The sequence below is a fragment of the Lynx rufus genome, unplaced genomic scaffold (assembly GCF_022079265.1).
Source record: "Lynx rufus isolate CCGP_SWC_20201006 ecotype Redwood Valley unplaced genomic scaffold, mLynRuf1.p SCAF_10, whole genome shotgun sequence".
Classification (NCBI taxonomy): domain Eukaryota; kingdom Metazoa; phylum Chordata; class Mammalia; order Carnivora; family Felidae; genus Lynx; species Lynx rufus.
In genome coordinates this window covers 11536827-11560185 of record NW_025814824.1, presented here as the reverse complement: position 1 = coordinate 11560185, position 23359 = coordinate 11536827, and the positions used below count along the sequence as shown (strand labels likewise).

Sequence of the window (23359 nt, the reverse complement as noted above, 5' to 3'; positions counted from 1 at the left end):
CATAGCTTCCCATGTGCTCTGATGAAGGCAAGCTGAAGGCTGTATGAGCAACGGGCAGGGTTCCCTTTCTGAGAAAAGTAGAACAAACAGATTCAAGGTGGTAACGCTCTTGGTTTGTGGTTTTGACTGAAGCTGACCCAGACCCCAAGGTCCCTGGCTGAATAGAATTACTGGGGAAGCACACTCTGTGCTTCTGCATGGCTGAGCTGTGCAGCTTGGAGATGTTCTTGCCAGCCTTTTTGATGAGGCGGGGCTGGCAGCTACACTTAGCAGTGGACCAGCCTTTGACTCCGCTTCCCTGAGTGGCCAGGGACAGACCAGTCTCTAGGCGTGGCAAAGCCTAGAACTTATTTGAGCACGCAAATCAGGCAGACTTGCACCCTACTGAGTTCCTTTCAATAGACAGCATCACCATCTTGGCTCTGTAGATGAGCAAAACTCTTGCTTGGGACCACTTGAGTGCCACAGGTGGGAACTCAGTCTGCCAAGATTCAACTGCTGGTTGTTGGCAGATTCTCCCTCCTTCTCCATCACAATCAGATTGCCAGCGGTCAAGCTCTGAATATACTCCTGCAATTTTTGTGGAGTGGTACTGAAGTTGGACGTCCTAAAAAGTGACTCACAATTCTGGGGGAGCTGTAAGTCCATCCTGGGCCTTCTTTTCCTACTGGAGGAACTATAAGCCCAGAGGAGACTTCTTGGGGAGGCTACAGTCAGCGTGTAGGTGTTCCTCCTATGCCTGTAATGTACTCTGTTAGTCTCGTTTAAGCAGAGGGTAGATGCTTCAGCCTGACTGCCATATTCTGGTCTCAGCGGTGTCTTGTTTTTGAATAGCGGTTAGTTCTTGTGAAAGGGAAAGGAGCCAGGGATGACCTTTTTCACCAATCGTGGTCACATGACCCTGGAAGATCTTTGTAATTTCTTAATAGATGCACTCATTGCTATAACTTCTCTGTTAAAACTGCTTTTGCGTCGTCCCCTAGGTTTTGATATGTTGTGTTCCCATTTTCATTTGTTTGGAGTTTTTAAAATTTTCCCTTTTTATTTCTTCTTGGATACATTGGTTGTGCAAGTGTGTGTCTTTAGTTTTCCTACATTTGTAGATTTTCCAGCTTTGTTTTTGTTGATTTCTAGTTTGATATTGTGGTTGGAAAAGATAATTGGTGTGATCTTGGTCTTCTTAAACTTGATGAAACTCGTTTTACATCCGATCCTGTGATCTCTCCTGGTAAATATTCTATCTGCAGTTGAGAAGAATGTATATTCTGTACCTTTGCTCCTGCGACTTGGGCATTCCATAACTGGAAGCCTGTACCTCCCACCCTTTGACCCATCTTTACTCATGCCTCCATCGTTTTCCCTCTGGAAACCACCAGTTGTCTGTTTTAACGGATTTGCTTCTTCATTTTGTTTTTTTGTTGTTGTTTTTACATTTTAATTATAAGTGAAATACAAATGGTATTTATCTTTGTCTGACTTGACTTAGCATAAAACCCTATAGGTCCATCCATGTTGCAAAGGGGAAGATCTCATTTTTTCTCCTAATACTCCATTATAAACACACACACACACACACACACACACACACACACATATTTATATAATCACATTTTTATCCACTTATATCTATATCTGTATATATAATCCCATCTTTATCCACTTATCTATCAATGGACACTTAGGTTGCTTCCATATTTTGACTAGTACACATAAAGCTGTAATAAGCATAGTGGTGCCTATATCTTTTCAAATTAGCGTTTTCATTCTGTTTGGGTAAATACCCAGCAGTGGAATTACTGGATCATATGGTACTAATATTTTTAATTTTTTGAGAAACCTCTGTAGTGTTTTCCAACACTGATTGCACCAGTTTGCATTCTTACCAACAGTGTATGAGACTTCCTTTTTTTCCACATCCTCACCAACACTTGTTACCTGTTGTCTTGGTGACTCTAACCTTTCTGACAACGGTGAGGTGATAGCTCATTGTGGTTTTGATCTGCATTTCCCTGACTAGTGATGCTGAGCATCTTTTCATGTATCAATTGGCTACCTGTATGTATATTTTTGGAAAAATGTTTGGATCTACCCATTTTTTAATCAGATTTTTTTGGTGTTGAGTTGTATAAATTCTTCATATATTTTGACTATTAACCCCTTATCAGATATAGATGTATCATTTGCAGATATCTTCTCTTATTCAGCAGGTTGCTTTTTGTTTTGTAAATGTCCTCCTTTACTGTACAAACTTTTTTTATTTTGGTGTAGTCCCAATAATATATTTTTGCTTTTGTTTTTCCTTGCCTGAGGAGACAGATCTAGAAAAATGTTGGTAAGGCCAATGTTCAAGAGATAATTGCCTATGTTTTCTTTTAGGAGTTTATGGTTTCAGGTCTCACCTTTAGGTCTTTGATCGATTTTGAGTGTATTTTTGTGTGTGGTATAAGGAAGTGATTTAGTATAATTCTTTTACATGGAGCTATCCAGTTTTCCCAGAACTTTTTTTTTTCATTAAAAAAACTTAAATCCAAGTTAACATATAGTGTAATAATATCAGGAATATAACTTAGTGATTCATTACTTATATATAACACCCAGTGCTCATCCCAACAAGTGTCCTCCTTATGCCCCTCCCCCTTTAGAACTCCCCCCCCTCACTCAGAACCCCACCAGCAACCCTCAGTTTGTTCTGTATGTAAGAGTCTTTTAAGGTTTCTCTCTCTGTGTTTTTATATTATTTTTACTTCCTTTCCCTTATGTTCATCTGTTGTGTTTCTTAAATTCCACATGAGTGAAATCATATGATACTTGTCTTTCTCTGAGTGACTTCGTGTAGCATAATACCCTCCAGTTCAATCTATGTTATTGCAAATGGCAAGATTTCATTCTTTTTTTATCACCAAGTAGTATTCCATTGTGTGTGTGTGTGTGTGTGTGTGTGTGTGTGTACACATATATATGTATGTACATACACACCACATCTTCTTTATCCATTCATCAGTTGGTGGACATTTGCGCTCTTGCCATAATTTGGCTGTTGTTGATAGTGCTGCTATAAACATTGGGGTAAATGTACCCCTACGAATCAGCACTCCTTTATCCTTTGGATAAATTGCTCATAGTGCTATTGCTGAGTCCTACGGTAATTCTATTTTTAATTTTTCTGAGGAACCTCCACACTGTTTTCCAGAGTGGCTGCACCAGTTGGCATTGCCATCAGCACTGCAAGAGGGTTCCCATTTCTCCACATCTTCGCCAATGTCTGTTGTTTCCTGAGTTGTTAATTTTAGCCACTCTGACTGGCGTGAGGTGGTATCTCATTGTAGTTTTGATTTGTATTTCCCTGATCGTGAACTATGTTGAGCATCTTTTCATGTGTCTGTTAGCCACCTGTCTTCCATGTCTTTCTATGTCTTCTTTGGAAAAGTGTCTACTCGTGTCTTCTGCCCATTTCTTCACTGAATTATTTGTTTTTCGGTAAGTTCTTGATGCATTTTTGGTACTAACCATTTATCTAATCTGTCATTTGCAAATATCTTCTCCCATTCTGTCAGTTGCCATTAAGTTTTGTTGATTGTTTCCTTTGCTGTGCAGAAGGGTTTTATCTTGATGAGGTCCCAATAGTTCCTTTTTTTTTGCTTTTATTTCCCTTGCCTTTGGATATGTGTTGAGTAAGATGCTGCTGCAGCTGAGGTCAAAGAAGTTGTTGCCTGCTTTCCCCTCTACTGTCTAGATGGTTTCCTGTCTCACATTTAGGTCTTTCATCCATTTTGAGTTTATTTTTGTGTATGGGGTAAGACAGTGGTCCAGTTTCATTCTTCTGCGTGTTGGTGTCTAGTTTGACCAGCACCATTTGCTGAAGAGAATGTCTTTTTTTCCATTCGATACTCTGCCCTGCTTTGTCAAAGATTAGTTGGCCATACATTTCTGGGTTCTCTATTCTATTCCATTGGTCTATGTTTCTGTTTTTGTGCCAATACCATACTGTCTGGATGACTACAGCTTGGTAGTACAGGCTAGAGTCCAGGATTGTGATGCCTCCCGTTTTGGTTTTCTTTTTCAACATTATTTTGCCTTTGGGGGTCTTTGCTGGTTCCATATAAACTTTAGGATTGTTTATTCTAGCTCTGTGAAGATTGCTAGTGCTATTTTGATTGGTATTGCATTGAATGTGTAGATTGCTTTGGGTAGTACTGACATCTAACAACATTTATACTTCCAATCCATGAGTATGGAATGTTTTTCTGTTTCTTTGTGTCTTCTTCAATTTCTTTCACAAGCTTTCTATAGTTTTCAGCATAACAGATCTTTTACCTCTTCAGTTAGACATATTCCTAGGTATTTTATGGTTCTGGTGCAATTGTAAATGGGATTGATTCCTTGATTTCTCTTTCTGCTGCTTCATAATTGGTGTATAGATCCGCAACTGATTTCTGTACATCAGTTTTATATCCTGAGACTTTGGTGAATGCATGGATCAGGTCTAACACTTTTTTGGCTAAGTCTTCTGGGTTTCCCACATAGACTATCATGTCATCTGCAAAAAGTGAAAGTTTGACTTCTTCTTTGCCAATTTGGATGCCTTTTATTTGATTTTGTGGTCTATTTGCTGAGGCTAGGACTTTGAACCCTATGTTTAACAATAGTGGTGAGAGTGGACATCCCTGTTATGTTCCTGGTATCAGGGGGAAAGCTCTCAGTTTTTCCCCATTGAGGATGATATTAGCAGTGGGTCTTTTGTATATAGCTTTTATGATGTTAATGTATGTTCCTTCTATCCCGACTTTGAGGGTTTTTATTAAGAAATGATGCTGTATTTTGTCAAATGCTTTTACTGCATCTATTGACAGGCTCATAGGGTTCTTATCCTTTCTTCTATTAATGTGATATATCACATTGATGGATTTTGCGAATATTGAACCAGTCCTGCAGCACAAGAATGAGTCCTTCTTGATCATGGTGACTAATTCTTTTAATACACTATTGAATTTGATTTGCTAGTATTTTGTTGAGAATTTTTGCATCGATGTTCATCAGGGATATTGGTCTTTAGTTCTCCTTTTTAGTGGGGTCTTTGTCTGGTTTGGGGATCAAGGTAATGCTGGCTTCATATAAAGAGTCCAGAAGCTCTCCTTCCATTTCTAGTTTTTGAAACAACTTGAGAAAAATAGATATTAATTCAGCTTTAAATCTCAGGTAGAATTCCCCTGGGAAGCTATCTGGCCCAGGACTCTTACTTGTTCAGAGAGTTTTGATAACCGATAGAATTTCTTCGCTGGTTATGGGTCTGTTTAAATTTTCTATTCCTGTTTGAGTTTGGATACTGTGTGGGTATCTAGGAATTTGTCCATTTCTTCCAGATTGTCCAGTGTGTTGGCATATGATTTTTCATAGTATTCTCTAATACTTGTTTGTATTTCTGTGGTGTTGGTTCTGATCTCTCCTGTTTAATTCATGATTATATCTATTTGGGTACTCTCTTTTCTTAGAAATCTGGTAGGGGTTTATCAATTTTGTTAATTTTTTCAAAAAGCCAGCTGTGAGATACATCTGTTCTACTGTTTCTTTTGTGTGTGTGTGTGTGTGTGTGTGTGTGTGTGTGTGTGTGTGTTTGATTCTATAGTGTTGATTTCTGTTCTAACCTTTATTATTTCTTTTCTGCTGACTTTGGGCTTGCTTTGCTGCTGTGTTTCTAGGTCCTTTAGGTGTGAGGTTAGGCTCTATATTTGGGATCTTTCTTGATTCTTGACATAGGCCTGGAGTGCAATGTATTTTCCTCTTACGACTGCCTTTGCTGCATCCCAGAGGGTTTGGACTGTCAAGTTTCCTTTTCATTTGCTTCCATATATTTTTAAATTTCTTCTTTAATTTCCTGGTTGACCCACTCATTATTTAGTAGGATATTCTTTAACCTCAACGTATTTAAAGGCTGTCCAATTTTTTTTTCTTGTGGTTGATTTCAAGTTTCATAGCATTGTGATCTGAAAATATGCATGGTATGATCTCAGTCCTTTTATATTTCTCGAGGGTTGTTTTGTGACCCAGTATATGATCTGTTTTGGAGAATGTTGCATGTATACTCAAGAAGAATATGCATTCTGCTTTGGGATGAAAAGTTTTGAAATATATCTGTTAAGTCCATCTAGTCTAGTGTATCATTCAAGGCCATTGTTTCCTTATTGATTGTCTGCCTAGTTGATCTGTCCCCTGCTATAAGTGGACTATTAAAGTCACCTACAATTATAGTATTATTATCAATAAGTTTGCTTGTGTTTGTGATTAATTGATTTATATATTTGGGCGCTTTCACTTTGGGGCATAAACATTTACAATTGTTAGCTCTTCTTGATGGATAGACCCTTTAATTATGATATAATGTCCTTCTTCATCTCTTGCTACAGTTTTTGGTGTAAAATATAGTTTGTCTGATATAAGTATGGCTACTCCAACTTTATTTTGATATCCAGTAACATAATAGATGGTTCTCCATCCCCCCACTTTCAATCTGCAGATGTTCTCAGGTCTAAAATTAGTCTCTTGTAGGCATGGTATAGATGGATCTTGTGGGGTTTGTTTTTGTTTTTGTTTTTTTTTTAAATCCATTCTGATACCCTATGTCTTTTGATTGGGGCATTTAGTCCATTTACATTCAGAGTGATTATTGAAAGATAGGGATTTAGGGGCGCCTGGGTGGCGCAGTCGGTTAAGCGTCTGACTTCAGCCAGGTCACGATCTCGCGGTCCGTGAGTTCGAGCCCCGTGTCAGGCTCTGGGCTGACGGCTCAGAGCCTGGAGCCTGCTTCCGATTCTGTGTCTCCCTCTCTCTCTACCCCTCCCCCGTTCATGCTCTGTCTCTCTCTGTCCCAAAAATAAATAAACGTTGAAAGATATGGATTTAGTGTCATGGTGTTAACTGTAGGTTTGATGCTTGTGGTAATGTCTCTGGTCTTTGGTGGTCTTTCTGCTTTCCACTCACAGAGTCCCCCTTAGGTTCTCTTGCATGTCTGGTTTAGTGGTCATGAACTCCTTTAGTTTTTGATTGTCTGGGAAAGCTTTTCTCCTCCTTCTATTCAGAATGACGGTCTTCTTAGAAAAGGATTCTTGGCTCTGTATTTTTACTATTCAGCACATCGGATATTTCCTGCCACTCCATTCTGGCCTGCCAAGTTTCAGTGGACAGGTCTGCAACTACCCTTATGTGTCTACCCTTGTAGATTAAAGGCCTGTTTGTCCCTAGCTGCTTTCAGAATTTGCTCTTTATCTTTGTATTTTGCCAGTTTCACTATGATATGTCATGGGGTTGACCTGTTTTTCTTGATTTTGAAGGGAGTTCTCTGTGCTTCCTGAGCTTGGATGTCTGCATCCTTCCCCAGATTAAGGAAGTTCTCAGCTATAATTTGTTCAAATAAACATCTTCCTTTTTCTCTCTCTCTTCTTCTTCTTCTGGAACTCCTCTGATAAAGATACTGTTTCATTTCATGGAATCACTTAGGTCTCTAATACTCCCTTCGTGATCTAGTAATTTCCTATCCCTCTTTTTACCAGCTTCATCAGTTTCTATAATTTTATCTTCTATTTCACTTATTCTCCCTTCGCTTCTTCCATCCTTGCTGTCACTGCATCTAATTTATTTTGCATGTCATTTATAGCATTTCTTAATTCATTGTGACTATTTCTTACGTCCTTGATCTCTGCAGCAATAGATTCTCGGCTGACTTGCATGGTTTTTCAAACCCAACTATTAATGTCATGACTATTATTCTAAATTTACGTTCAGATACATTGTTTATATCTGTTTTCGAGCAATTCTCTGGTTGTCATCTCTTCCTGGAATTTCTTTTGAGGATAAGTCTTCCATTTCTTCATTTTGGCTAGGTTTTTTTTTTTTTGTCTGTTATGTGTTTTAATAGCTTGTTATATTTCCTGCACCTGAAAGTACTACTACATCAAAAAAGGGTCATACACTCTCTAGGGCCTGGCACTTCAGGAAGCATATTTGGAGTCTGTTGTTGAATCTCTGGTCACTTTATCTCACTGCTCATAGTGGTGGTTTGGATCTTCCACAGGTGTGCTTTGATTTGTTCATTGATGTAACCCTGGGAAAAAAGGGGGAGGGTGGAAGAAGCCTTATCCCGTGCAAAGAGACAAATGACAGGGGTGAAATGAAAGTTGAGGCAGAGAGTCAAAGAAACCATAAGGCTTAATCCAGGGAGAGAGAGAGGGGGAGAGAGAAAGAGGAAAATAAAAAAGAAGGAAATACAGAAAAGGTGTAAAAATAATAAGTGCCTGATTAAAAAAACAACCAAACAACCAGAACAGAGAAAGAAAGAAAAAAATATATACAGTGAGAATATATATATATATATTTATATTTATATATATGGCAGGATAGTTGTCTGTTGGTGCCTGGGACTGAAGGCTGTGCTGGTCTGGAGGAGAGGCCATCTGGTTTGTTCAGTGTCAATTTCACTCTGGTCTAGCAGTTACCAGTCAAGGGCAGGGGTTGGTGTGAGCAGTTTCTGCCTCCACTGGGGGCCATTGTCCTGTTTCTTGAAGCCCCATCATGTTGGTGATGGGGAGAAAAATGGTGACAACACAATCTCTCCTTCTCGGACTGGGTGTCCCAAACCACACTGTTTAGGCAGTCCTCTCAGAGCCACATGAGTGGACCGGCTTGTCCTGCTCCACAGTCTCCTGCACCTCCTAGGCACTCACCTGAGATTCAAGCCCCAATGTCTGAAAAGATCTTGCTCTGCATGGACAGCTTCTGGAATAGCACCTCTCTGCCTAGCCAACAAAGGGCCTCTGGCTGGTGCCTGCAGGGTCTTTTGTCCTTGGAGGGGCAATATACCCTCTTCCCACAGTACTCAAGGAAAGGGACTGTTTTCTCCCAGTGTGCCCCTAAGATGGCTACCGTCCTCCGGGGCTGGCTCCCTCTTTCCCCTAGGTATGACCATCTGCAGTGGCTGCAGTCTGGAGAAAGTCGTGCACCCCTGAAAACTCTACTCTTCACTCCTAAGGCTGTTTGCAAAGTAGACACTGGCTCTCTCCATGTTCTTTGTTCCCTAGTCCGTGGTCCAGAGAGGTTTTTCTCTTCTCCAAATGCAATCCCGCACTTGCACAGCCTCTTTCTCTTCCTCTGAAGGGGTTCCCCCAGCCCGTGCCTTTGTCATCGATTTTATTTCTCCCAATTAACAAACATGCACCATCTCCTGTACCCTCGTGGAGGTGTTTCTGTCACTCTGTGGCCTGGATTCCTGGAATGCCAAGTGTTCTGACCTCAATACTGCTGTGTTTGAGGGATGAGGGAAATTTGGGTTCCCCTACTTCTCTGCCATCTTGACTCTCCCCTTGGGTAGTTCTATTTGTAATTTTTTGAGGAACTTCCATCCTGTTTTCCAGAGTGGCTGCACCAGTTTTCCCCGGAACTATTGATTGAAGAGACTATTTCCCCATTGTCTATTACATGTGAACATAAAATTTCAATTTTCTGAAGTAAATTATCAAGAGTTGAATTTCTGGGTCATATGATAAAGGTACTTTTTTTTGTTTGCTTTTATTTTAATCACCTAGTGCTCATCAGAAGAAAGGTATTCCTGGGGTGCCTGGGTGGCTCAGTCAGTTAAGTGTCCGACTTCAGCTTAGGTCATGATCTCATGGCTTGTGAATTTGAGCCCCATGTCGGGCTCTGTGCTGACAGCTCAGAACCTGGAGCCTGCTTCAGGTTTTGTCTCTGTCTCTCTCTCTCTCTCTCTCTCTCTCTCTGTCTCTCTCTGCCACTCTTCCGCTGTGCTGTCCCTCTCTCTGTCTTAAAAATAAACACAAAAAACAAAAAAACAAGCATATTCTTTAATCACCATCACCTATTTGACCCATTCCCCTACCTTCCTCCCCTCTAGTAACCATCAGTTCTCTGTAGTTAAGAATCTGTTTCTTGGTTTCTTTCTGTGTGCTCTTCCCCCTTTCGCTTGTTTAAATTCCACATAAGAATGAAATCATATGGATGGTATTTGTCTTTGACTTCTTTGGCTTAGCATTATACTCTCTAGATCCATCCATGCCATTACAAACAGCAAGATTTCATTCCTTTTTATGGCTGAATAATATTCCGTGTGTGTGTGTGCATGTACATATGTACGTAACACACCTTAAAAATTTTTTTTAATGTTTTTTCATTTTTGAGAGACAGAACAGCACATGAGTGGGGGAGGGGCAGAGAGAGAGGGAGCCAGAATCCAAAGCAGGCTCCAGGCTCGGAGCACAGAGCCCGATTTGGGGCTTGAACTCCTCACTAGATCAGAGCTGAAGTTGGACACTAAACCTACTGAGCCACCCGGGGGCCCTGTACATACCCCATTTTTATCCATTCATCAATCGATGGACACTGGGCTACTTCCATACCTTGGCTCTTGTAAATAATGCTGCTATAAACATAGGGGTGTAATTAGTGTTTTCGTGTTTAGGTAAATATATAGTGGTATAACTAGTGGATTATAGGATAATTCTGGTTTTTTTTTTCCAAATTTTTATTTAAATTCTAGTTCATTAACATACAGTGTAATACTATTTCGAGGAGTAGAATTGAGTGATTTCATCACTTACATATGACACCCATTTCTCAACACAAGTGCCCTCCTAAATGTCCATCACCCACCCACCTCCCTCCATCAGCCCTCCATTGTTCTCTATTGTGAAGAATCTCTTATGGTTTGTTTCCCTCTCTCTTCCCCCCACCTTCCCATATATTCTTCCATTTTATTTCTTAAATTCCCCCACATATGAGTGAAGTCATATGGTATTTATCTTTCTCTGACTTATTTTGCTGAGCATAATACTCCGTAGCTCCACCTACCTTATTGCAAATGGCAAGATTTCATCTTTTTGATGTCTGAGTAATACTCCACTATGTTCTTTATCCATTCTTCAGTTGATGGACATTGGGGCTCTCTCCATAGTTTGACTATTGTTGACTATGCTGCCATAAACATCAGGGTTGCATGTGCCCCTTTGAATCAGCATTTTTGTATCCTTTGGGTAAATACCTAGCAGTGCAATTGCTGGCTTGTAGGGGAGTTCTATTTTTAACTTTTTGAGGAACCTCCATACTATACTCCAGAGTGGCTATAACAGTTTGTATTCCCACCAACAGTGCATGAAGAGGGTTCCCCTTTCTCTGAATCCTTGCCAACACTTGGCATCTACTGTATTGTTACTTCTAGCCATTCTGACAGGGGTGAGGTGATACCTCATTGTACTTGTGATTTGCATTTCCCTGATACTAAGTAACGTGAGCATCTTTTCATAGGTGTGTTGGCCATTTGTATGCCTTCTTGGGAGAAATGTCTGTTCATGTCTTCTGCCCATTAAAATTTTTTTAATGTTTATTGATTTTTGAAAGAGAGAATGTGGGAGGGGCAAAGAGAGAGGGAGACACAGAATCTGAAGCAGGCTCCAGGCTCTGAGCTGTCAGCACAGAGCCCGACTTGGGGCTTGGACCCAAGAGCCGTGAGATCATGACCTGAGCTGAAGTTGGAAGCCCAACTAACTGAGCCACCCAAGTGCCCCAGGTTGTGTAAGTTGTTGATATATTTTGGATACTATGTCATTTGCAAATATCTTTCCCCATTCTGTAGGTTGCCTTTCGGTTTTCTTGATTGTTTCCTTTGCCGTGCAGAAGCTTCTATTTTGACTTTTTCAAAAAACATTTAATTATTTTTGAGAGAGCACGAACAGGGGAGAGGCAGAGAGAGAGGCAGACACAGTATCCAAAGCAGGATCCAGGCTCTGAGCTGTCAGCACCGAGCCTGCCCCAAGGCTTGAACCCATGAACCGTGAGCTCATGACCTGAGCTGAAGTTGGACGTGTACCCGACTGAGCCACCCAGGTGCCCCACATGTAGTCCCAATAGTTTAATTTTGTTGTTCTTGCTCTTGCCTCAGTGGACCCTATCTAGAAGAAAGTTGCTATGGCCAATGGCAGAGAAAATGCTGCTTGTGCTTTGTTCTAGGGTTTTTATGGTGTTTGGGTCTCACATGTAGGTCTTTGAGCCATTTTGTTGATTTTTGTATATGGTGTAAGAGGGTGGTCTGTTTTCATTCTTGTGCGTGTCGCTGTCCAGTTTTCCCAACACCATCTGTTCTTGAGGGTGATGTCCTTATGAAGAAGAGTTCCCACAGTGGCCTGCAGGGTCGTGTCCTCTGTCCCCAGGGCCCTGTTTCCAGGAGCGTCTCTAATGGGTGCTGCGTGAGCTCTGCTTTTGTGTCCTGGCCCCTTGATCCTTCAAGCCAGACATCGGGAGAGGCTCTCTTTGCCTGTTGTGGGCAGTATTGGGTCCCCGGCCTGAAGGGGGGGCATTTTAAGTAGGTGTGCCCTGCTCTGTTGGTGAAATGGGACTTAGCACCACTGCTGCTGGAACCAAGGCCTTGCAAAAGTCCCAGGTCAGGAGACGCAAGGATGAGCAGGGGTTTGGGGCCTGTCTTGTGGGGGCGGGAGCCCCCTCCGTGCTGGGACTGAGGCACATGAGACTGAGGGGTGGTGACCCTAGGGCATGGGGGGCGGGGCTCGGTGTAATCAAGTTAGGTGGTGAGTGTCCGTGCTGGGCTGGGTCCTGCACGTGGCCCTGTGCTTACGCTGAGGGGTAGGGGTAGGTGACGTGGTGCTGGCCAGCTCGTGCTCTGGGAAGAGCAACTCACGTCCCCACTCTGCGCCCCTGGTGCTCTTCAGACCAGATCCCATGCTGGAGGTGTGGGTTGTTGGCCTGCCTTCTCTCCCAAGAGCAGCGCGACGATCTCTGGACCGTGTCCTGGCCGAGCCCGCTCACCTTTACACTCCAAGCTTCAAGCCCCTTTGCTCGCAAGAGCTCACAAAATTCAGGCCCTGTCAGTTTTCAAGCCACTGGCTGTGGGGATTTGTTTTCCCTGCGCGCTCCTCTGTGTGCCGGTCCTTCTCTCGCCTTGTGGCCACACCGTGGCCACAGCTGTCGGCTCATCACAGCAGCCATGATCTCTTTCTCTCCTGAGCTGCTTCTCCTCACTCCCTACCTTCTTTGATGTGACCTCTTCTCTTTCTTCACTCGTCAAGTTTGTTCTTCCTGTCTTCAGGTCGATTTCTGGGGTATTTCGGAGGAGATGATAGTCACCTAGTTGTATTTGTGGGACAAGGTGAGCATATAGTTCCTACTCGGCTGCCATCTGCCAGGAGCTTCCAAGGTCTGTTGAACCTTATGATAAACTGAAAAGGGTTTTTTTTCCCCCCCGGAATGGCTGTCCCATTTTGCATTCCTAGCAGAAAAATACGAGAGTTAGAATTGCTTTACATTCTCACCAGCCCTTGGCATTGTCAATTGAGAAAAAATTTTCCATTTTAATATATGGGTAGTGAAATGTCATTATAATTTTAATTTGCATTTTCCTAATAATTAATGGTGTTGAGCATCTCGTGCTTATTTGGCATTCATGTATTTTCTTTGAAGTGTCTGTTTAAATCTTTTGACCATGTATTTTTCAGTCTTGATATACTTTTGGGGGGGGGGATCAGTTTAGATATACCGAAAATTTGCAAAGATAGAATATAGTTCCTGTATACCCTTGACCTAGTTTCTCTTACTGTTAACATCTTCTAGAACTATGATTCCTTTGCCCAAACTGAGAGATGAACCTTCATCAACACTGTTAATTAATTGCCAAACTTTATTCAGATTTCTCCAGTTTTTCTGCTAATGTCATCCAAAGCTCCCCCCACCCCCCACCCCCCACCCCCGGTCCAACTCCAGGATCAATTCCAGGGTATGGAGAGTTAAAGTTTTATGCCCTCATTTTATAAATCTCCTGGGTATCTTCACCTTCTTGGAGAACTGGTGCCCAGAGCCATCTGACCTCTAATCTTGAGTGTTTTTTGGATCTTCTCCATTATTGACATCTTGGGATATCCCTTTACCTTCATCTTGGGGGATTCCTTTCACCTCCCTCTTGGGTTGTTTGTCCTATTTTCTGGATCTTATGCCTTTCATTTTCACGGCATTCTTTCTCTTGGTTCATTATCTCATTTTGGCAAAACACACATTTTGAAGCTTCTAGGTAAAAGGAAGATGGAAGTTATTTTTGTATAGATTATTCTATTCTTACATAATATTTTTTCAGGGTGTGGTAATTTTATTTTTATTTTTTAAGAACTTTACTTAAACCCAAATTAGTTAACATACAGTGTAATACTGATTTCAAGAATAGAATTGAATGATTCATCACTTACATAGAACACCCAGTGCTTGTCCCAACAGGTGCCCTCCTTAATGCCCATCACCCATTTAGCCCATCCTCCCACCCACCACCCCTCCCTGATTTTGTTCTCTGTATTTAAGAGCCTCTTAGGGTCTTCCTCCCTCTCTGTTTTTATCTTATTTTCCTTCCCTTCCCCTAGGTTCATCTATATTGTTAAATTTCACAGGAGTGAAATCATGCCATATTTGTCTTTCTCTGACTTGTTTCACTAAGCATAACACATTCTAGTTCCATCCATATTGTTGCAAATAGCAAGATTTCATTCTTTTCGATTGCTGAGTAATATGAGCAATATTCCATTATATACATATATTTGTGTATATATATGTATATGTATTCATGTACGTACACACACACACACACACACACACCATCTTCTTTATGCATTCATCAGTCGATGGACATTTGGGCTCTTTCCATAGCTTGGCTATTGTTGATAGTGCTGCTATAAACATTGGGGTGCATGTGACCCTTGGAATCAGCATTTTTGTATTCTTTGGATAAATACCTAGTAGTGCAATTGCTGGCTTGTAGGCTAGTTCTACTTTTAATTTTTGGAGGAAACTCCACACTATTCTCCGGAGCGGCTGCACCAGTTTGCATTCCCACCAACTGCACAAAAGGGTTCCCTTTTCTCCACATCCTCGCCAACATCTCGTTTCCTGAGTTGTTAATTTTAACCACTCTGGCCAGTGTGAGGTGGTGTCTTAGTGTGGTTTTGATTTGTATTTCCCTGATGGTGAATGACGTTGAGCATCTTTTCATGTGTCTGTTAGCCATCTGGATGTCTTCTTCGGAAAAGCGTTCATGTCTTTTGCCCTTTTTTTTCACTGAATGATGTGTTTTTCGGGGGTTGAGTTTGAGAAGTTCTTTATAGATTTTGGATACCAACCCTTGATCTGATAGGTCATTTGCAAGTATCTTCTCCCATTCCACAGGCTGCCTTTTAGTTTTGTCATTTCCTTTGCTGTGCAGAAACTTTTTGTCTTGATGAGGTGGTCGTGAATTTTACATCCCAACTTGCCTAGGGTAGAGTACCCAGTTATTTAATCAAACACTGATGTAGGTATTGCTGAAAAATATTTTGTGGATGTGGTTGTAGGTCCGTAATTAGTTGACTTTGTTTAAACAGTAATTTATATTGATAGGTTTTTATTTAAATTCAAGTTAGTTAACATAGTGTAATATTGGTTTCAGGAGTAGAATTGAGTGATTCATCACTTACATTCAACACCCAGTACTCATCACAACAAAGTGCCCTCCTTAATGCCCATCCCCCATTTAGCCCATTCCCAGCCCACCTCCCCTCCAGCGACTGTCAGTTTGTTCTCTATCATTAAGAGTCTTTTACAGCTTGCCTCCCTTTCTTCCCCCCACTGCCCCTATGTTCATCTGCTTTGTTTCTTAAAATCCAAATGAATGAAATCACATGGTATTTATCTTTATCTGACTGATGTATTTTGCTTAGCATAGTACCATAATTAGTTGACTTTAAGTAAAGAAAATTACCCTCGCCAAATGGATGGACCTCATCCAATCAAGAGATGGCCTTTAAGGAAAAAGTGATGTCTTCTAGAAAAGAAGAAAGGATGCCTCACAACTATTCTATCAACACCTTCGTATCCAGCCTGCTAACCTGCCATTTGAATTTCACAGTGGCCTTTTCTCGCAATCATGTGAGCCAATTTCTTAAATTGATTAGCTATGTCTATGTCGCTCCTATTTGTCGAGAGAAACCCAAGTAACATACAGGGTATAGGATTATAGATTAGAAATAAATTCCTCTCAGAAGTTTGAAGGCTCCGTTAGCTTCTAGCTTCCAGTGATGCTTTTGATAACTTTGATTCAATTCTGACCCTTGAGCTTTATACAAAATTAATTTCAGTCTCTGAAGGTCTAGAGAGTCTCATGATCATCCCTGGTGGCTGGAAATTGCATGGTCAGGTTCATTTTTGTCCGTCTTTATGGGCATTCATTCCCTTTCAATCTGGGAAGTCATGTTTTTGAGTTTGAAGAAATTTTCTTAAATTATTTGTTTGAAGCCTTCTTTACCTCCATGGTCTATGTTTTCTCTTTGTGGAATTAACATTGGATAGATGATCTGGTGGAATAGTCGGTAAAATTTTGAAATTCTTTTTCCTCTTTTAAAAAATTGTTTGGATGTTTCCTCAGTCTTATCTTCCAATCACTTTTTTTTTTGTTTATTTGTAAGCTCTATGCCCAATGGGGCTTGAATTTAGGACCCTGAGACCAAGAGTCACATAGTCTACAACTGAACAAGGCAGGCACCCCAATCATTCTCTTAATTTCTACTTTACACCATTATGCTTTGACTTTCCAAGAGCTCTTTGATGTTTTTTGAATGTTCATTTTTGTAATAACATCATGATCTTGTTTAATGGATGCCATATAATTTGTTACCTATAAAGATGTAATGGTAATTCTTGTTTGTCTCGAAGTTTTGTTTTGTTTTTGTTTTTTTTTTAAAGATTTTATTTTCAAGTAATCTCTACACTCACTGTGGGGCCCAAAGTCACAACCCTAAGATTAAGAGTTGCACGTTTGACTGAGCCAGCCAGGCTCCTCCAAATTTGCTTCATATACTCCGTTTCTCTCTCTGTCCTCAGTTTTCTGTGGGTATGTTTGTTCTGTTTTAGAGAATTTCCTCAGATGTTTCTTGATCCTTAGCTGCCTGCTCATGAAGAGTGGGGACTAAATGCCATGAGCACTGGTGACAGGGGAAGGCTTGGTAGCTGAAACTCATTGTACGGTGCCCTGGCTAAGTCAACCGCCGGGAGATCGCCAATGTTATGATCTGTAAACTCTCTCCTTTGGTAAAGTAATATCGTGGTGGTCTAAATGCAAGAGTGGGGAGAGTAAAAGAATGTACTGTCGTCATGCCTGAGAGTCGGGCATAATCTCAGGCTGTCCTAGGCAAATTAGAGGATGATCATCTCCTTCCTGATAGGGATATTCCTCACGGAATATTCTTCCATATCCAGTACAGGTGCTAGAAGTCAAAATTGTCTGCGTCTAGCAGCTGTGTGAAGGAAGAGGTCTAGGAGTTCTTGTCATCCATCTTCCAACGTTCATGCTTGTTTATAGTCTTAAATCGGAGGCAGCCTACATGCCAATCGGCAACCGTGTAGAAAACCGTGGAATTCATACAATGGAATGCTACTCGGTAGTGAAAAAGAATGAGCCTCTGCTACATAAAAGGAAATGAATTTTAAATAGTGTTGAACAGGGACACCAAAAAACCGGATAGAAAGTACATGCCATATGATCCCATTTATGTGAAATACAAGAACTGGCAAAACGAATCCAGGATGATAGAAGTCGTAAGAAGTGAATTTCGGGACACCAATGGAGAGGCATTGATGGCACCAGGGGAGGGCACACGGAAGAGTCTGTAGGCCAGATATGGGTAGATTTACAAATTGGGGTGAGGGGAGAGTGGCATTTCAGCTAGGTAAACCTCTACCTGAGGTGGGGGAATTCATTAGGACAGGAATACTAGGGAAAGAGGGAAGGGGTCCTCAGCTGTTGGCTTCATGAGAATTCTATGTTGAAATCCCAACCCAGGATAGATGCCCAGCACCAACTCTGCAGGTAAAATTACTACTTACACTGAGGAACCATGGCTTTAGGTTGTATTTACAAAAGTGAATACCATGTTTGCCTTTAAGCATCTGTTGGCTTGAACTTGAAGTATTTTACACTGAGCATCTTAATCATCAGGAATGGCTTTCTGTAGCCTTTGTCATTCTGCTTTCCAATGATGTGTTTCTCCATTGTAAGCCTCTGCTGCTGGGGAAACCCATGAGATGGTGTAGATGCAATAATAGCTTAAAATACTCACCGTACCTCTTTGCCGAGTCAATTCCTCGGTGAGAAGTAGACTTCCCATTCCTCTGGCATCAGTCCTGTCAGTGTCGTTTACTTGGGCCAGTGCCATGTCACAAGGTGACATTCAAGAGAATGTAAGCTACATCTAAGCAGAAGCTTTATGAGCTCCTCTTGCCTGCTTCCACTGTCACTTTTTTGTCTTCTGCCATACAAATGCCATGTTCTAGAAGGGGGCTGCTCTGGTTCCCCTATCCAGAGATTTTGGGATTATTTGTTACTTAGTATAAGATAGTGCACCCTAATCCACCAGGATGTTTGAGAAATTTTCTTGAACAAGTTGAGCAGAATCTACTGTATCTTCTCTCAGGATCCAGAGAATGTTCTCTGCTTTGATCATGAGAGATATAGGATCCCTGAATGTCTAAAAATGGAGAAATATCTAGGTTATGTGTTTTTTTAAATTTTAATGTTTCTTCATCTTAGAGAGAGAGAGACAGGGAGGAAGGAATGGAGACACAGAATCTGAAGCAAGGCTCTAGGCTCTGAGCTGTCAGCACAGAGCCTGATGAGGGGCTTGAACTCATGAACCGTGAGATCATGACCTGAGCCAAAGTCAGAGCTTAACTGACAGAGCCACCCAGGCACCCTAGGTTATCTGTTTTTAACTAATAAAAGAAATGTAAAGACCATAAACCATCAGCATTAATGTCCCACCACAATTGAGAACAAAATATTTTATTTCTCTCAATAAAACTATAGTTTACAATAGTATTTACTAAATAAATTATATAATTTCTCTTATACAAGCAATAAACTAAATCACAAATATTTCAAAGACAACGTATGTACACGACATAAGGCCTTTTATAAATAGCTTTGCTTTTCTCATTTCACTAGTAAACAGTGAAAAAATCTTTATAGAAGCTAGTTTCCTATAAAGTATATGCAGACCTATTACACTGATCTTGATATGAAACCAATTTAAACTTTTAATGACATGGGCTATGATTACCATTTTGCAAAAAAGCAGAATTTATACTTTATTTACCATTTTGCATGGATGGATTTTTTAAAAAAATAAGCAGATTACATATGTTGCTCATGTATAACCACTGGATGCATGCAAAATGAAATAATGCAAGCGTCAATAGGAAAATAGCACTTCCAAGTCCAAAATGGTGATTGGCAATGGCCTAGAAAGCAGCTTAAATATAGTTCATGAAGTTCTTCGCAGTTCAGCAAGCAACAGCAAATGATAGAATGGTGTGATGGTTTTCACATCACATTTGCTGATCAGCCTATGGACCAAGGTTCCCCCCACACTTTGCAAACTCCTAGATCCACTTGATTGTTTCTTGTGTGCCAGGAGGGTCAGCCGAGTTCCTCTGGGTAATTTCGGAGTGGAGAAACTTCTCTTCCACAACTGTGGAATGGTCACCATTTTCACTTACTGGGGAGGTTAAAAAAAAAAAAAAAGGCAGCTGTAAACCTAAGTTTTGGCATGGATTTATAACTGTTCCTCACGAAAGGGAACACAAGGTCATTATTAGGCCTAAGCCTTGTGCCTGGGAAATGTGCGGGTAGAAGTCAGGGTGCATTAGGCTCGGGGTCCTTCTGTGATGATTATCATAGCATTCACTTCTCTGGTGGACCTATGGCCTCTGAGGACACCGAGTATCGAGTTCCTGTGACAGCACAGCACTGTGCTAAGACTCAGAAGGAAACAACACTGGCTAAGGTGCACCCCTGACCTCTAAGGGCACAGGGCTTGGGGCATGTGCTGTTACAGCAGGCCTGAAGCCAATCAGAACAACTTGAACCTGGTCTTGACTCATGAATGCCGTGTTCGTTTTCAAACACTGTCCTCGTGACGGGGGAGTAAAAATATATCCAGCAAATATTTAACTTAAAATGGTAACCATTTAAGGTCAGAGACTGCCGGTTCAGTCTATGACCGTTAAACCAAGATCTGCATGGGGAAGGCAGTACCATGTTCAGTTTTTACAGGCAGACGTAGCTGGTTAAACCTACTGGTTTCCTAAGTACTACAGCTACAGGATGTTATGCAAATAAATTTCTTTTTAAAATTTTTTATTTTGAGAAAGGGCACGAGCGGGAGAGAGAGGATCATAAGCAGGCTCTACACCACCAGTGCAGAGCCCGATGCGGGGCTCGAACTCAGGAACGGTGAGGCCAGGACCTGAGTCGAAATCAAGAGGTGGACGCCTAACCTACAGAACCCCCTAGGCAACCCTCCTTAACCTTCTTTGTACCTTGTTTTAGCTGTAAAATGGGAGTCATAAATCCTACCTTACAGGGTAGTTTAAGGGATAAACATTTTTGGGGGAAATACAGTGCATGTATGTATGTGACTGTGGGTACACACACACAAGCTACAGACACAGATGAAATAGGGGTCATTTAGTGTCAGCCACGTGCTTGTGTCCTCAAAATAGTTGAGAAGGTCGGAGGTGTTGGAATGTGTGGTCCAACACCTTCATTTGGAGGCTGAAAAAGCAAACGCGTTTGAAATGATTTTGAAAATTAAGAGGCTATGTCAAAGATTCGGTTTAAAAAGGAATACTTTATCATGTAATTTAAGCCTATTGGGATTTGTAATTTTTAATAGTTTCCATTTTGTTTCCTATTAATCTAAGTTAGGAAGATTTGCCTGCCTAAATGTATAACCTGCTCTAATTAATACTTAAATCATCTTCCAAAAATAGCCCAGGGGTCATGAGCCAAAGCAGTAGGCAGAGGGGAAGCTGCCCACATTCTCAGGACAGATGTCTGTAAAGTGGACTTTATTCAGATTCAGTCTGATCCCTTAGTGTGGTGCATATCAATGAGGGACATAAAAAAAATCCATGTAAAATGATACGTTCCTACTGGTCAGCTTTATCAGTCTTGCTTTGTTTTTTTCTTTCTAACACTTTAATTCATTTTTGAGGGACAGAGAGACACAGAGTGTGAGCAGGGGAGGGGCAGAGAAAGAGGGAGACACAGGATCTGAAGCAGGCTCCAGGCTCTGAGCTGTCAGCACACAGCCTGACCTGGGGCTCGAACCCACAGACTGTGAGATCATGACCTGAGCCAAAGTTGGATGCTTAATCGACTAGGCCACCCAGGCGCCCCGATCAGTCTTGCTTTCTTCAAAAACAAAAAAACAAAAGACTGAAGGAGGTGACAGTTCTGTTCTTCTTGTTCTCTAGATCACAGAAACCAGTCTGGGTCTGGTTTCTAATGATAAATTCGGAGAAAGCCATGACCCAGTTGGACACATGGCCGAGATGACCCAACATGGAAGGGCTCCAAACCCAAGACCCCATGAAAATGGTTAAAAACCTGGGCATTTTGGTCTAGTAGAGACCTAGAGATGCCCAGTAGAGACCTGGGCATGAAAGCTGTCTTCCAACTACTGAAGGCCACGGGGAAGGAAGAGTTGGGTACTCATTTAGTCCTAAGATACATGTCCTCAATAATAGGGGCACAGATGGCCTGGATCCTCGGGGTGGGGGTTAGAATATCAGCATGTGTGGAGTAGAGTAGCAAAAGCTTAACCCTTCTCAATCTCTTCCCATTGGACACCCTGATCAGTATGTCCCAGCCCAGGGACAAGAGTGTAATTTCCCATCTGTTGAGACCAATGAGTGAGACTAAATGGCTCTAAGACCACAACCATGGCAGACTCATGGAAACCAGTTTAGCTTTGACTTGGAAGTGTATTCTGACCACAGTAGAGAAAGGCGTGATCACAGAAGGAGGGGTGGTTGCTGTCACTGAGGCCTGAGGCTGGCCAGCCTCTCGGCAGGTGACGCAGGAGACCCAGCATCGAGAACGCACTCGACATGGGCTGGCCAGCTGGGGGGACTTGGGCAGTCATGGTGGGCTGTGTCAACACATCCCATCGTTGTGTTGAAACCAAAAGATTGTATTAAATATGGTTAACAAATTTATTGTAAATAGTTCCCGTATATAAATCACTCTTTGAAAAAAAGTAGTATTTGGGTGTCTCTCAAATTGGGTTACATTCATAATTTAGTAAAAAACCAAAGGCTTGATAATGAAATACACTCTCTAGGGGCACCTGGGTGGCTCAGTCGGTTAAGGGTCCAACTTTGGCTTAGGTTGTGATCTCACGGTTCGTGGGTTCAAGCCCTGCATTGGGCTCTGTGCTGACAGCTCAGAGCCTGGAGCCTGCTTAGGATGCGGTGTTTCCCTCTCTCTGCCTCTCCCTGTTGTCTCTCTCTCAAATATCAACACTAAAAATTATAATGAAATATACTGTCCTTACTATTAAAAACGAAAAATCCTTAATATTCACCTGTTTTTATTACATTGAGGGTGTTGTATAAGTTTCTTTTAAACTTGTATTAACACCTACTGTCACCTCTAGGGTCCAAGAATGTCCATGTGCGGTAAGAACCGCCAACTCTCTATGTCCTAACATAATCCTGGGACGACATGATTGGTTACATGAAAGTGTCTGTTTTGTGCTAACTTAGAACTATAACAAAACAAGGTGGCCAGACAGGTCTTTAAATCTGTGTGGAATCTGACAGCATAGTGTCTTTTCGCTTGGCCACAGTGCGAAGTTTGCAGAAAGCAATTTTATTATCCTCTTATTTAGGAGGGGATGTGCTATAATTTTCCTTCAAATTAGACCCCTCAAGTCCTTACCGGTCACTGGAAAGAAGCACCAGCTGATGATCCTAGAAGGAGACTAAGCCTTTGAGTTGATTTTCCACAATGGGGCACACAGGCTGGTACCTCCAGCTGCACCCCCACCCCCCATCGAAGATGGGATTTTCACAGTATTATTGCCCCAAAGACGAGCAACTTTTGGGGTGCCCTGAGATGCAACCACCCCTGGCCTTGAGGGTTTAGAAACAGAAATGGGAACTGGTGTTTTGGCAAGAGAACCTGGCCAAATCTCAGAAAAGGGATGACAGACAACATCGTCTCGGCCGTCACCCACTGAACTGTCGTGTGTGCGCAGCAATGGCAAGGTTTCTTCCTACGCGTGTGATACTGGGAGAATACGTAATATTTTAAATTCTGAGACCTGAAGGTACAGGTGTGATAATGGCCGATGGGAAAAGTAAAAGAGTATTTAGGTACAGACAGCCCCCGACTTAGGATGGTCTGACTTAGGATTTTTTTCGACTTGATGATAGTGCGAAAGCCGTAGACATTTGGCGGGAGTCCAGCTTTGAATTCTGATCTTGGATCTTT

The 23359-nt window shown here is 41.6% G+C and overlaps 1 protein-coding gene across 5 annotated transcripts in view; it reads right to left on the bottom strand.

The window, feature by feature from the left end:
• Positions 1–13761: 13761 nt before the first annotated feature.
• Positions 13762–23359, bottom strand: part of PIP5K1B (phosphatidylinositol-4-phosphate 5-kinase type 1 beta) — a 311268-nt gene continuing 301670 nt past the window's right edge. For 3 of the 5 annotated variants that reach the window (XM_047101751.1, XM_047101745.1, XM_047101723.1), the window contains exon 14: positions 13762–14070. In XM_047101751.1, coding sequence (XP_046957707.1) covers positions 14035–14070 — 36 coding nt within the window. In that variant the 3' untranslated portion in view covers positions 13762–14034. Of the gene's footprint in view, positions 14071–18843; positions 19575–23359 lie in introns of those variants that run through there. The other 2 variants (XM_047101729.1, XM_047101738.1) reach the window with 2 other exon arrangements.